The sequence below is a fragment of the Xenopus tropicalis genome, chromosome 3, assembly GCF_000004195.4.
Source record: "Xenopus tropicalis strain Nigerian chromosome 3, UCB_Xtro_10.0, whole genome shotgun sequence".
NCBI classification, from domain to species: Eukaryota; Metazoa; Chordata; class Amphibia; order Anura; family Pipidae; genus Xenopus; species Xenopus tropicalis.
In genome coordinates, this window is record NC_030679.2 from 37,001,710 (window position 1) to 37,014,229 (window position 12,520).

General features: G+C 37.4%; 1 protein-coding gene across 2 annotated transcripts in view; it reads left to right on the forward strand.

The window, feature by feature from the left end:
• The first annotated feature begins 2,314 nt into the window (after positions 1 to 2,314).
• The window catches only part of rad50 (RAD50 homolog, double strand break repair protein), a 40,318-nt gene continuing 30,112 nt past the window's right edge, over positions 2,315 to 12,520 (forward strand). The window contains exons 1-8 of one of the 2 annotated variants that reach the window (XM_018092195.2): positions 2,315 to 2,432; positions 4,695 to 4,857; positions 5,681 to 5,764; positions 7,329 to 7,480; positions 8,195 to 8,380; positions 9,249 to 9,453; positions 10,053 to 10,181; positions 10,989 to 11,154. In XM_018092195.2, coding sequence (XP_017947684.1) covers positions 4,729 to 4,857; positions 5,681 to 5,764; positions 7,329 to 7,480; positions 8,195 to 8,380; positions 9,249 to 9,453; positions 10,053 to 10,181; positions 10,989 to 11,154 — 1,051 coding nt within the window. In that variant the 5' untranslated portion in view covers positions 2,315 to 2,432; positions 4,695 to 4,728. Of the gene's footprint in view, positions 2,452 to 4,694; positions 4,858 to 5,680; positions 5,765 to 7,328; positions 7,481 to 8,194; positions 8,381 to 9,248; positions 9,454 to 10,052; positions 10,182 to 10,988; positions 11,155 to 12,520 lie in introns of both variants that reach the window. The other variant, XM_012959771.3, reaches the window with a different exon arrangement.

A 12,520-nucleotide genomic window follows, 5' to 3' on the forward strand; every position in this document is an offset into this window, starting at 1 on the left:
AGACCTGTTACTGCAATACTGTTATAGTCAATTAAAACAAGAAGACAAAAGGAAAATAAAATGATTGATGGCTGTCCTGATAATGGTCAGGTTAGGGAAGCTATATATTTCCTTATTATGCTAACATTGCTTTCCAAGGTCTGCAACTATATTGCAGCTATATATAAACATAATGAAACAATATATAAATATATTGATAACATATTGTATTTAAGGGTAGTACCCACCTCCCAGAGAATTAAGTGAATAGTACTTGTGAATAAAGCCAAGTGAAAAGAGCTGTAAAAGGAAGTAAAAGACATACAGACTAAGAGAACGGCCACAAAGTTCTGCTTAGAGTTCCTCCCTGTTCTCCAAGTGCCAAAATTCAACTAAATCCAGACTACCAACCCTACAGGTCTAGGGTCCATGACAGCCCAAAGACTCCTCTAATAAATCCCTCTATGTAGAGCACGGAAGCCTATGAATCTCAGCAGTCACTCTTAGCAAGTTCTGGAGGCACTTCTTGCCTTCCTGCCACCACCCTGTCATCTCAGAATCCTGCAGCAGCTGCTGTTTCTCTGCTTGCCATCCCACTTTGAGTGTGCGTGCCAAGGTGGGCTATGATACATATGCTGGAATATGCTATCTGGAGACTTGCCTGAACAGGAGAGTTTAATTGCTTCTAGGTGATACCTCCATTAGTGTATCAACCAATATTTCCCACATGATTCCAAAGGCCCCTAGTTCTGCCTCCAACCACACCTACTTCTACCACATCCCAGGATTCCATGAATCTCACAAGACACATCTCAGGGCACAAGAAAAGCTTTGCAGATGCTCTAGAGGGTTTGTGCATATTACTAATAGCTGTCCCCTGAAGTCCACTAAGCTCCAGTTCCTCCTCTATGGTTTTGTTATTTCTGACACTAACAAGAATATGAAGGTAGTTTCACCTTTCTACTTCCTGATCCCAACTTCAGAGGAACTGATAAAAGAAATTATACGGTTAATCAGAACTACTGGCCATCAAGCTTGCCCTTGAGGACTGACAACAGCTGCTGTAAAGGGAATCATAACCTATTAACACTTTCACAGATCATAATATTCAAGCCCTCAAGAGCCAGAATCCTAGGCAGGCTCAATGGGCTCTCTTCTTTGCCTGGTTCATCTACATTATTATCCTAATTATTATTATATATATATATATATATATATATATATATATATATATATATATATATTATATTACATAATTATCCTTGTCATAAGAACAAAAAGGCTGTTACCTTATCAATAATATTTGCTCATGATCCTACAATTTAGGACAAGGACTGTATCATTCCCAACTATAAAATGATTGCCTCTCTTCATCCTTAAATTGCTTCCAAAATTCAATTCACTCCTTCTAAACTCCCCCATTTACTTGTGCCTGGCACATTCCTCCTAACCTACAGTGCTCTTTTTGCAGAAGACACATGGTTACAGTAAAGCTGTAGCAGTTTTTAAAATGCCTGTTTTTTTCTCTGCAGTAACAACACCTCCCACATGTACATCAGGAAAATCATCTATTCTATGTGATTATATCCAGTATCCTCTGTGCCACCCTAATGTTTTTCTCCTTTCATATCCCAAATTGCAATTATAATATTGCCCATGGGGGACTAATGAAAACGTTAATTTGAAGAAAATCTCTCTTGCACAAAAAAGCCTTTGATGGCAGGAAGAGAATATCTGGTCAGTAGCAGGCCTCTCTGAAGGTTTCCCTGGGTTATTTCACAAAAGTCTTTCCAGTAACCCCAGAACCCTGTATACAGGCCCATGTAGCACCCAGCACCCAGCACCCAGCACCCAGCACCCAGCACCCAGCACCCAGCACCCAGCACCCAGCACCCAGCACCCAGCACCCAGCACCCAGCACCCAGCACCCAGCACCCAGCACCCAGCACCCAGCACCCAGCACCCAGCACCCAGCACCCAGCACCCAGCCCGCTCACTACACTTATAGACACACTTTATGGACACCAGCCCCTATTTGTACCCGCAATTATTAACAACCAGAAGGCGGGCACACATTTTAAACAGTGATTTGGTTGTCCGTAATGTCAATAATCATGGACCAGCCTACTCTGATTTGTGATTGGTTTACATACATGCGCCCACCCTAACAAAGTTTCCATTGGCTGACACTTGCTGGGGGTGGGACGGAGTGCTTCATGGCTCTGCAACTACAGAAAAATATGCAACTGAGTAAAAGCGATGTTTACACTTGGAGGAGGGCACTGGGAGGGGTTTTTACTTAGGGGTGGCAGAGGGAGGATGTCAATGTTTACACGTCACGAATCATATACGGTTTTACTTTCGCTTCCTGGTAGGCGGAGTCTGATGTGAGCGAATTGGAACTCCCGCGCAATTCGACAGGGAAAGATCACGTTTCCGGAAGAAGCTGCGGGGTGAGTAGCGCTTGCTCAGGTAGGGTTGCAGTGCCTTGGCTTCCGGCCGCCTTCATAATAACAATCATAATAGTAATGCTTGTTATGTGCGCTATACCCTGCCTGCAGGATGCTTCACATTGGCAGGCATGGCCGGATACAGGGGGCTTCTTTAATTACTAATTCATTCCCGCTGTGCAGCCTCCCAGCCTGTGCATGTGTTCTGGGAGTTCCTTCCTGGAAGAGCTGTGCTTTAGGTGCAGCAATCATAGCAAATATATGCCTTCAGTTTGTTAAAAATCTGCACCACTAAACTATTGCTTTTCATTTTTATTTTCTGCACTGCTGGTTGTGATTCTTGATAAAATGTAGCAGAAAGCAGCTGATCAGCAGATCTGGAAGATACCTAACATGCTATATTGCTTCAACTGAACCAATCGCAGTTAATCATTTACAAACACATATTCCAAAATGATGGCCTTTATTTTTTTTTATAAATGAATAATAAGCTTCGTAGAATCTTTTATTATGCCCAAAAACTTTTTGCAAGGAAGATGATTAATGTATGCCCTCTTTCGCTGGAAATTCATCAACTGCTGTAGTGGTGCAGACTGGGCATTACTTGTTTCCAGAAGCCCTACACTCAGCAACTACAAAACCCCTTTGGCCATAAAGCCGTGTATAGGCACAGCACAGATATACAGTGTTTGTGTTTTACACAGCCTTGCACCAGCGACTAAAAATTGCTGTAAAATTTGCATCTTTGTTAGTTAAAACTTTCCGCCATCAATCTGTTTTGAAGAATCTTTTGTTTTACAGAGTATGAGATGCCGAGTAATGTGGTGGTGCCCATGGCTGCCCTATGATGCTGACATTTTGGCATATACTTTGAATTTGCACAGCCCATTATAAAGGATATTGACCCTGCACTATGTATTGTTATAGCCCAGTGATTGCCAACCAGTGGCTCGGGGGCAACATGTTGCTCACCAACCCCTTGGATGTTGCTCTCAATGCCCCCAAACCAGGGAGTTGTGTTGTAATGCACTTGAATAAGCAATTAGATAGTGACTAGCTATGTCCTTGATTTTAAATTGACTGGACATACTATTTTTAACTACTACTCAATAAAAGTTTTACAATTTTTTGTCAAGAGGTCTGAGCTTCATTACACCAGAGGTTGGTGCATATATCCTTTTTGATCGCTTTTTTTTTCATTCTCCTAATTAAATAGGCTGCACCACCAAGCAGCAGACTCCCAGGCCAATAGCGTTTGTTGCTATCTAAAATGTATTGTCAAAGAGGGGGCCAATTAAAATATAAATGTTGACTCTCTTGTGAATGTTATCGATTACAGTATTTACTAGATTCAAAAATGTTATAGTCCAGTTTCATATGCATTGGATCACTGTCCTAGAGGAGAATATCAATGGCACAATACAGTCTCATTCAGACCAAAAAAATATTCAAAAATAAAGTTTTTAAATACCAACGAGTCCAGTGAAAGTTTAGAAACGAACAAGGGGTCAGTTCTCTGGTAAATTAGGCTTGGGGTTAGAGCTGTTGTCTCCTAGCCATTAGCCAGTTGACTAATAATTAACTGAACTGTTTTTGGTCACAGGAGTGCAATCTTTGATAAAGGTTTGCATTCTCCTTGTTTTATATTTGCACACCAGATAAAGAAAAAGTGACATGCTACATCAAGCACCCATCATTGTGTTCTAAGAGCTGCTTTTATATTCTGCAGGGTGTATTGTTAAATGGTTTCTGTGTAGTCACATCAGAAATAACAAATAGGCAAAGTCAGCACATTAACAAGAAGGCTAGAATTTTTTTTTATATTATGAAAGCGTGTCATCAGGAAACATAATCTTCCCAATGCAGTATGTAGGCGAGGCTGACACTTAATCCAGTACCCAATAATCAATTTAATTCAGTCTTGTAAAAAGTATTGGAATTCTTGATTCACTACATTCCTAGCAAAAATGCATGCTGTTTTTAAAAATGTAGTCCCCCCCCCCCACAACTTGCCATGTGTCTAAACCAGGCACTTCTAGAGCATGAGGTGAGTTGGTAAAAACAGTTTTGATAATATGGGGTGTCTTTATTGTACCAACTTTTATATTTGTGTCTGTTTAATAGGAGCCTGCACGCAGAAGCTGCATTTGCTTTTGTACTGAGTTTTCTATGTAATAGTCCCAGTATGGTTATTGTTTCTCTATTTGTTTGTGCAGCCTTGCTCTCTGTGCTTTGTGTGTATTTATTTTACTCTTTCACCTACAGTTTAGAAATAATATACCAGAAAAAACAACACACGATGTCTAAAATAGAGAAGATGAGCATCCAAGGGGTGAGGAGCTTTGGAATAGAAGATAAAAACAAACAAGTTATTCAGTTCTTCACACCTCTAACACTTTTAGTAGGACCCAATGGAGCAGGAAAAACAGTAAGTATATTATTTATATTGGAGTCTGACTTTGCTTCTGTGTTATTTTTTTTTTAAAAACATGTAAATATGTCTTTTAATGCACCAAAGGGTTTTCAACAGCTGATGCAAAACAAACTTTTTCCTGCCCAGGAGTCTTTAAAATATTTAGGTTGTCTGCAGCACTACAGCTGTAATAATCCATGCCTTTAGAATTATTCACAGCAGTTAACTATATGGAACTTGTTAGTCCATCTTTTGAGTGCACTGTTACGGAAAAACAAAGCTTATTTTATATGCTGTCATCTAATGTTAATGTTTACTAATCAACTATGTATCATACATTTTAGATTGTATGTATACTGTTTATTGTGAGTCTAGAAACTGAGGAGTGCAGATTATGTGCTGTAAATTGTCAGAAACAAGATAGCAACCTCTGAGGCCCTCAGCAGAGACATTACTAATGGGCTTTGGTGGCCTTGGACTGATTTAGAAGCCCAAATACAAGGTGCAAAGTTTACTTCATCCATTCACCTATACCAACTAATATGCAGGAAGCATTTATTAGTTACTTTTCTAAAAGTAAACTACACCTTGGCAAACAGTTCTTTTTATTACATATGGGGGTAAGTGTAAAAAAATAGATGTATTCTTTGTTTACCTTTAGTTCTTTTTTTTATATAAGTTTGGTACCTAGCATTCCTCATAGTTCTCCTACCTTTTCCACTCTTTTAAACTATGCTTTGTATAGTTTTAGGTACACAATTCTGTACGTCATATGAAATATTGAAGTTAGATATTTATGAAGCTATAAACTTATTTTGTGGTTTTTTTTTTTTCATAGACTATAATTGAGTGTCTCAAGTATATCACAACAGGGGATTTCCCACCAGGATCCAAAGGAAAGACATTTGTACATGATCCTAAGGTACAATACAATTTTTATGTCTTAATGGACAGTAAACTCAGACTTTGATCCTCCACAATACAATTATGGTGGGGTGCATGCATGGCTAGATATTACCAGTGCGTTTGTATTCTCATTGTGTTTCTAAAATGTGGAAAATGCTTTCAATGGAGCCAGTTCCTGTCATGACACATAAAATTTTATCATAAGTCATAGTGCTCTTTTTGGTTAGTCATTTTCATGTAGTATTCTAGTGAAACTGCTAGCTTGTTATGTTGTAGTTACTCTAAAATCAGGTGAACTCTCTGATCCTCACTTTCTTCTCATCTCTAGAAAACACGAAAGTTAAGAAACCTTTTGATTTGTTACTTTGTTACTAACACATACATTGTCTTCTCTGTTGAAGGAGGTGGGGGTTAAGGATTCCAAGGTCAAGTTTTTTTTTTTTTTTCAATAAAAGTTTCTTTATTGGAAAAGTCAAAAGAACACAAAGTGATCCGTTTGTTGCACGGCTCACTCTGAGCAGTCAGATTTGTAAAACGTAACTTTTATTTCTTAAATTAAAATAACCTTATGTCAAAAAGGAAAATATAAAAAATTTCTAATATGAAAAAGATTTTGTATAGGGGTCTCCTTCCAAGGATTATAATGCGTCAGAGTGGTATCAGTCTAAGATTAATTACATTCACTTTTAACCACAAACACCACTTTTTAGATGGGCCAAGTTTGGTGTGTCTGAGGGATCCCAGTGATTTCAATTCTTTCTCATATGTACATTCCTCTCCATCTCAACAGCTTCTTTTAATGGCAAGTTCTCATCATTTTCTTGCCCACAGACCTCATCCCCCAAAATAATTTTTTCATCTTTTAGCCTGCCTTAAAAAATAAAAGGTGCAGGCAGGCATCAAGATTGAGATCCACTGGGATGCCTCGGACCAAACTCTCCCTCCTTTCTTGGCCCGTCTCAAAGGAGATGTCTGTGGGTAAAGGTGAATATAATCAATCCTAGACTGATATCACTTTGATGCATTATAATCCTTGGAAGGGGCCCCCTATACACAATATATTTTATATTATTTATTTGATTTATTAACTGGCTACAAATCTGAATGGTCAGAGTGAGTGTTACAAAAAATAAATCACTTTGTGTTATTTCACTTTTGCTACGAGTTTACATTTTGATCCTGCACACTCTGATTTTTCTGTCTCTTGAGTGGAAGGTGTTCACCCAAATACAACGTTCTTACACTCCAAAGTTTTTAACTCTCTAGGATGAGTTAATTCAGATCAAATCATGTATTTGCTTACAAGTTGATTTTTCAAACCTTAGCAGAGAGAGCCTGCTTGTAGAGCTTGAGCTAAGAGTGTTAAGCTTGTTTAGCCCCCACTTGACAGTGAGATTTAAAAAATATGCTGAAATAATTTTTCTTTTTTTTTTTTAAAAACAAAAACACGCTTCAGTTCCTCAAACACAAAGTTTAAGATGTACTCATAACGTAATTTAATGCGTGATTGCAAAAATAAGGGAGAATACTAAGAAAAAAACATGAAACACTAAATGGGTATGCAAAATATTTCTATACAGGTCGCTCATGAAACAGATGTTCGTGCTCAGATTCGTCTACAACTCAAAGATGTTAATGGAGAACTTGTGGCTGTCCAGCGTTCCATGATCTGCACCCAGAAAGGAAAATCAACAGAATTTAAAACACTTGAAGGGGTTATTACCAGAATGAAGTAAGTGTTTATACTGCCTAGAAGCATTTTTAGGTAACCAACAAAAGATCATTTAATATAAATTAAAATTTTCCATTTGCCATACCGCAAAACAATGTATTGTTTTTGGAAATCCTGGTCTTGACTTTACTTTTAAAACAGCCTGTCCAGTGTAGAAAGGGTTGTGCCAAAACTGCCACAAAGTAGTAGCAATGGGCACTGTAGCCTTAAGGTTTGCTTTCAACAACGGGGGACCTTAGCCCAAACCATGAAAGACAACACCAGACCATTATTCTGCCTTCACCATCGGCATTATGCATTCTGGCAGGTAGAGTTTTCTTGGCGTCTGCCAAACCCAGACTTTTCTATTGGACTGCCATATAGTGACCTTTACATAACACCATGGGCAATACTTGACATTGCACATATTGATGTTAAGATTGTTTATATCTGATCGCCCATAAAAATCCAAGGCTTCCTATGAATAGTTCTTCTCTTGACATCACTTCCACAGTTTGAAACTGTGCTCCGCCTGAGGAGAAGTCATTATTGACAAAGTTTTGGATAGTTTGAGCTAAAATTGTGTTTGAATATGTTTAGCCATATAATGTATAATTGATTTATTTTTAAATTGGCTGTAAAACTTTTTTATGCACCTTTGGACTGTAGGTATCTATGACATATGGAATCTAAGCATTTGTATAAATTGTAATATTTTTTCTGGCTTGGTTCTAGGCATGGAGAGAAAGTCAGCCTAAGTACAAAATGTGCAGAAATGGATAAGGAAATGATCAGTGCATTAGGAGTCTCTTCAGCAGTCCTGAATAATGTAATATTCTGCCACCAGGAAGACTCCAACTGGCCTTTGAGCGAGGGAAGGCAGTTAAAAGTAAAGTTTGATGAAATATTTTCAGCAACAAGGTAAACATTCAGTTACAGCAGCAAACAATGCTTTTTTGATTTGTTTAATTTTTGCTATTTGAAACATAGGGCCCTTTTGGTTTTTTCAAATGTTGCTGCTCGCTAACATATGCAAAATGGGATGGATAATACCGACTATCTTGCAGGACTAACCTTGCATACCTTCATGGAATCGTTTGAGATCAGGGCTTTGGCTGTTTCATTGCTGGACATTTGTCTTTTCATCTTTAAAGGGCACCTGTCACACAATAACAACAATATTATCACAATAATATTTCTTGAAAAAGCCCTGCTCGCAAATGCTGTGTGCCCTGCATAGAAATGGAGTTCCAGTGCAGATGGCTATGTTGGGCACACGAATGCCCATAATGAGCAAGTGTTATGTATGTTTGTATTGTAGAATGGGAGGTCACGTCAACTGACCCTACTTCAAATGTATGTAAATGATAAGAGAGCTGGGGTTCAATATGTGAACACATGTGCTCCTACATGGCAGCTTTCACAAGGTGCTTCTTCCTTTTGCAGGGGGCAAAGCTCTCACAATGGATGCTTGTTTTTTTTTTTTTATATCTTTTCCACAACTGTCCAAGCTCTGTATGCAAGCCCATACTTCTTGAGGTAGACACAGTTTTGATGTAATAGGTGCCTTTTAAGTCACTCCTGTGTTAGTTATGCTTTGTTTCACCCAAACTTCAGTTTTTTAACAGACTCTCTAACCTGTTTTCTCAATACTTTTATTTTTGCAAGATACCTGTTCCCTGTTGAGCTGCATTATACTAAGGGGCTTATTTAGGAATGCTTGAGTCTTTGGCTTTTAAAACCACGTTATAATTCCTAAACTAACTTTTTATTTGTTGTACTACTACAGGTATATTAAGGCTTTGGAAACCTTAAGAAAAGTTCGCTTGAATCAAGCTCAGAATGTGAGGGAATATCAGGTAGAAATCAAGTATTTGAAACAGAACAAGGAAAAGGCAAGGGAAATTCAAGATAATCTTCAGAGCAAAGAGAAACAGCTTGCTGTTTCCAAAGAAAATGTAAAATCTATCGAAAGTCAATTGGAGCCACTTAAGGTAAGTTTCCATTTGTCACCATTTACATTCGACAGTGAAAACTGAAGACAAGTGCCGTTTTGAATGTATGTATACAGCCTTCATGTTTTTTTAGAATTGTATATGCGGATTAAACAGTTTATTGGTGCAAAAGGCAGACTCAGCTTCACCCTTTTTACCACTGATATGTATGCTGGGTTGAATGAGCCTTCTGTGCCAAATAAATCAATAAAGTCTGTTCCATCCAAAGATAATTAGAAAGACACAGATATATAAAAACTTTGTACTTGCTGCCATATCAGGGTACAAATTAGACATACAAACTAATAGAAAACCTGACAGCACAGTCTATCACTATGAAGACTGTTCAGTGTACATTAACGTCTTAAACTAATATTATATCAATACTGCAAAATACATTTTGAATAAACAAATACAAACATAAATGATAGAAAAACAGTATATAGATGCTGGTAAGGCCATGTGGTCATATGGTGTAAAAGCATCAGAATTTATGCTAAAGAAGAGTTTTTAATTCATATTTGATGCATAAAATTGTGTGTTTGTATTGCTGTGTTATAAAAGTTTTTTATATTTTATGCATTCCTTGAATTATTCAGGATCGCCTGGCAGACATACAGAGAAATCTTACTAAAGTGATGAGACTTGATAATGAGATAAAAGCTTTAGAGAGCCGTAAGCGAACCATGGAGAAGGATAACCAAGATTTAGAGGAGAAAATGGAGAAGGTTGGTTATACTCTTCTGGTCTGTATTATTATGTTGTACAGAAAATTATGAATTGATGCCTATTCTCTGCAGTATGGTACATGGTAACAGGAAAAGTTTTAAACAAATTGACACATTTATCATAGAAGATGCATAAACATTCATTTTATGCAGCCTTGTCAGCATGGAAAGTAAATTGTTAAATCTGAAATGTGTGTGTATATATATATATATATATATATATATATATATATATATATATATATAATATTTTTTTTTTTTTTTTTTTTTCTGGGGAAAAAAAATATTTGGGCATGATGAATCTGACCCATAGAGCTATTGCCTCTTAAAATTAATATGCAGAATATTTTAGATGTGCCCATTCTAAGCAACCACTCTTCTTTGTTTATATTTGATGTTTTTTGTATTGTAATTTCCATTCTCTTTATTTACAAACTACAGCTAGAAATGTTCTCCAGTTGTTATGGCCACTGAGCTCCACAACCAAAAAAAGAGAGTTTAAGGGTTTTATTTTGTTTATTTTTCACCTATTCATCTTCCATTGTGACTTGCAAACTGCTGCCTAGTTTCTGCGTTATTAAGTAGTAAGGCTTAAAATTCCAAACTGTTAGCTGCAGAATAAAAAAAAAAGTTAAAATTACAAAAAACACAAAAAATGAAGTCTAATTCGAAATTGTCTTAGAATGCTACTGTTTAAATGATAAAGAATGCTCAGGACATTCTGTAAGGTCTCTCTGAGTGCCACGTCCATTTACTGTTCTTGTTGTGTAGCCTAATTAAACTGAAAGCTTCACATTTCTCTTACAGGTCTTCCAAGGTACAGATGAAGAACTCAGTGATATGTATCAAAATCATCAGCGCACTGTAAGGGAAAAAGAAAGAAAGCTGAATGATCACCAGCGTGACATGGACAGAGCATGCAAAGAGTCCCAAAGGCTTAACAGGGAAAAAGGAGAACTGCTAGTTCAACAAGGTAACTATTTAACTGTATATTAAACTGTTATTGTTTTAAGCTGAGCATCACTGTGTTGCTTAGTAAATATTATTACCCACTAAAAGATGGGTTAGCTGCTGAACTGAAACTATATTGTCAACTATATTCTTTTCTGAATAAAGTTTCTTTATGCAGCATCTTGTTCATCACTATTTTGCAGACACTACACTTCGGGGCAGATTTATAAAAATCTGAGTTTAGAGCTTAATATATAAAAACTCACCCAAGTTTTATTCATTCCAATGGGTTTTTAAAAACATATTTATCAATGGGTGAAAGTGACATTTCACCATTTGACGAATACGCTTCTAAAAATCCCATAGCAATAAATAGAACGTGGGTGAGTTTTTATATATTAAGCTCTAAACTTGCATTTTAATAAATCTGCCCCTTACTCTCACATTCACTGTTTGTTTAATTGGGTGACCCAGATTCAGTTTGGGAGGCAGCGCTGCAAACCTCCATTTGATAATTTAACACCTTATTTTAATTTTTGTTGGTTGTCGTAGAAAGGGAATTTTCTATATTAATAAGGATAATGAAGACCTGCCCTAAACAGCACAGGGCCCTATTTTTTTCATCATTTAAAAATCCTTGCTGTTTGGTATGTGATAGCATACTTCTGCCAATAAGTAAGGGCAAAATTAATGTAGGTATATAGAATAGAAAGAAGAGCTGAGGACTGTAAATGACATTTAAAAAGGGTGAAAAAAAAGCATGCCAGCACAGAAATCCATCTGCTGAATACTCAGTGAATAATATTTGTAAAATACCCAATGAATAATATCAGTATAATGCCATATATGGTTTAAACTAGGTAACTGGGACACTTCCAATATGCTATATTGTGTAGGAAGACATGTTAGTAACAAAGAGGAAATTGATTTTGACATGCAATGCCTGGGGCCAGCTAGGCAGCTGATACTCATTACTCCTTTTTGCCAAAATGGGGCATCTTTTCAGATTGGTCAGATTATCTTAATGGAGAAGGAAAGGTGAAATTAGACACCCCCAGTCATTATAATCACTTACCTGATACCCTGGGCTGGTGCTCCTATTAATAGAAAACCACACCAGCCCGGGGTATTTCTCAGTGAGCACTACAATGGCTTTGGGCGGGTGCATGGGCAATAAAGTGAAGTTGGTGTTTTTTTTGCTTAAAACTCCTCTTTTCACCCTATTGAGCATGTGCACCCACCGAGAAAGAAGATTCTCTAACCCTTGCTCATAAGTATGGCAAGCCAGTGCAGTGTTGTACTGATTTCACCTTCCCTTCTCCTTTACAGTTGGCCTTTTGTCGCACTCTTACCCTTGTATGTTTCTTGCTCCTTATTAGTAAATCTGG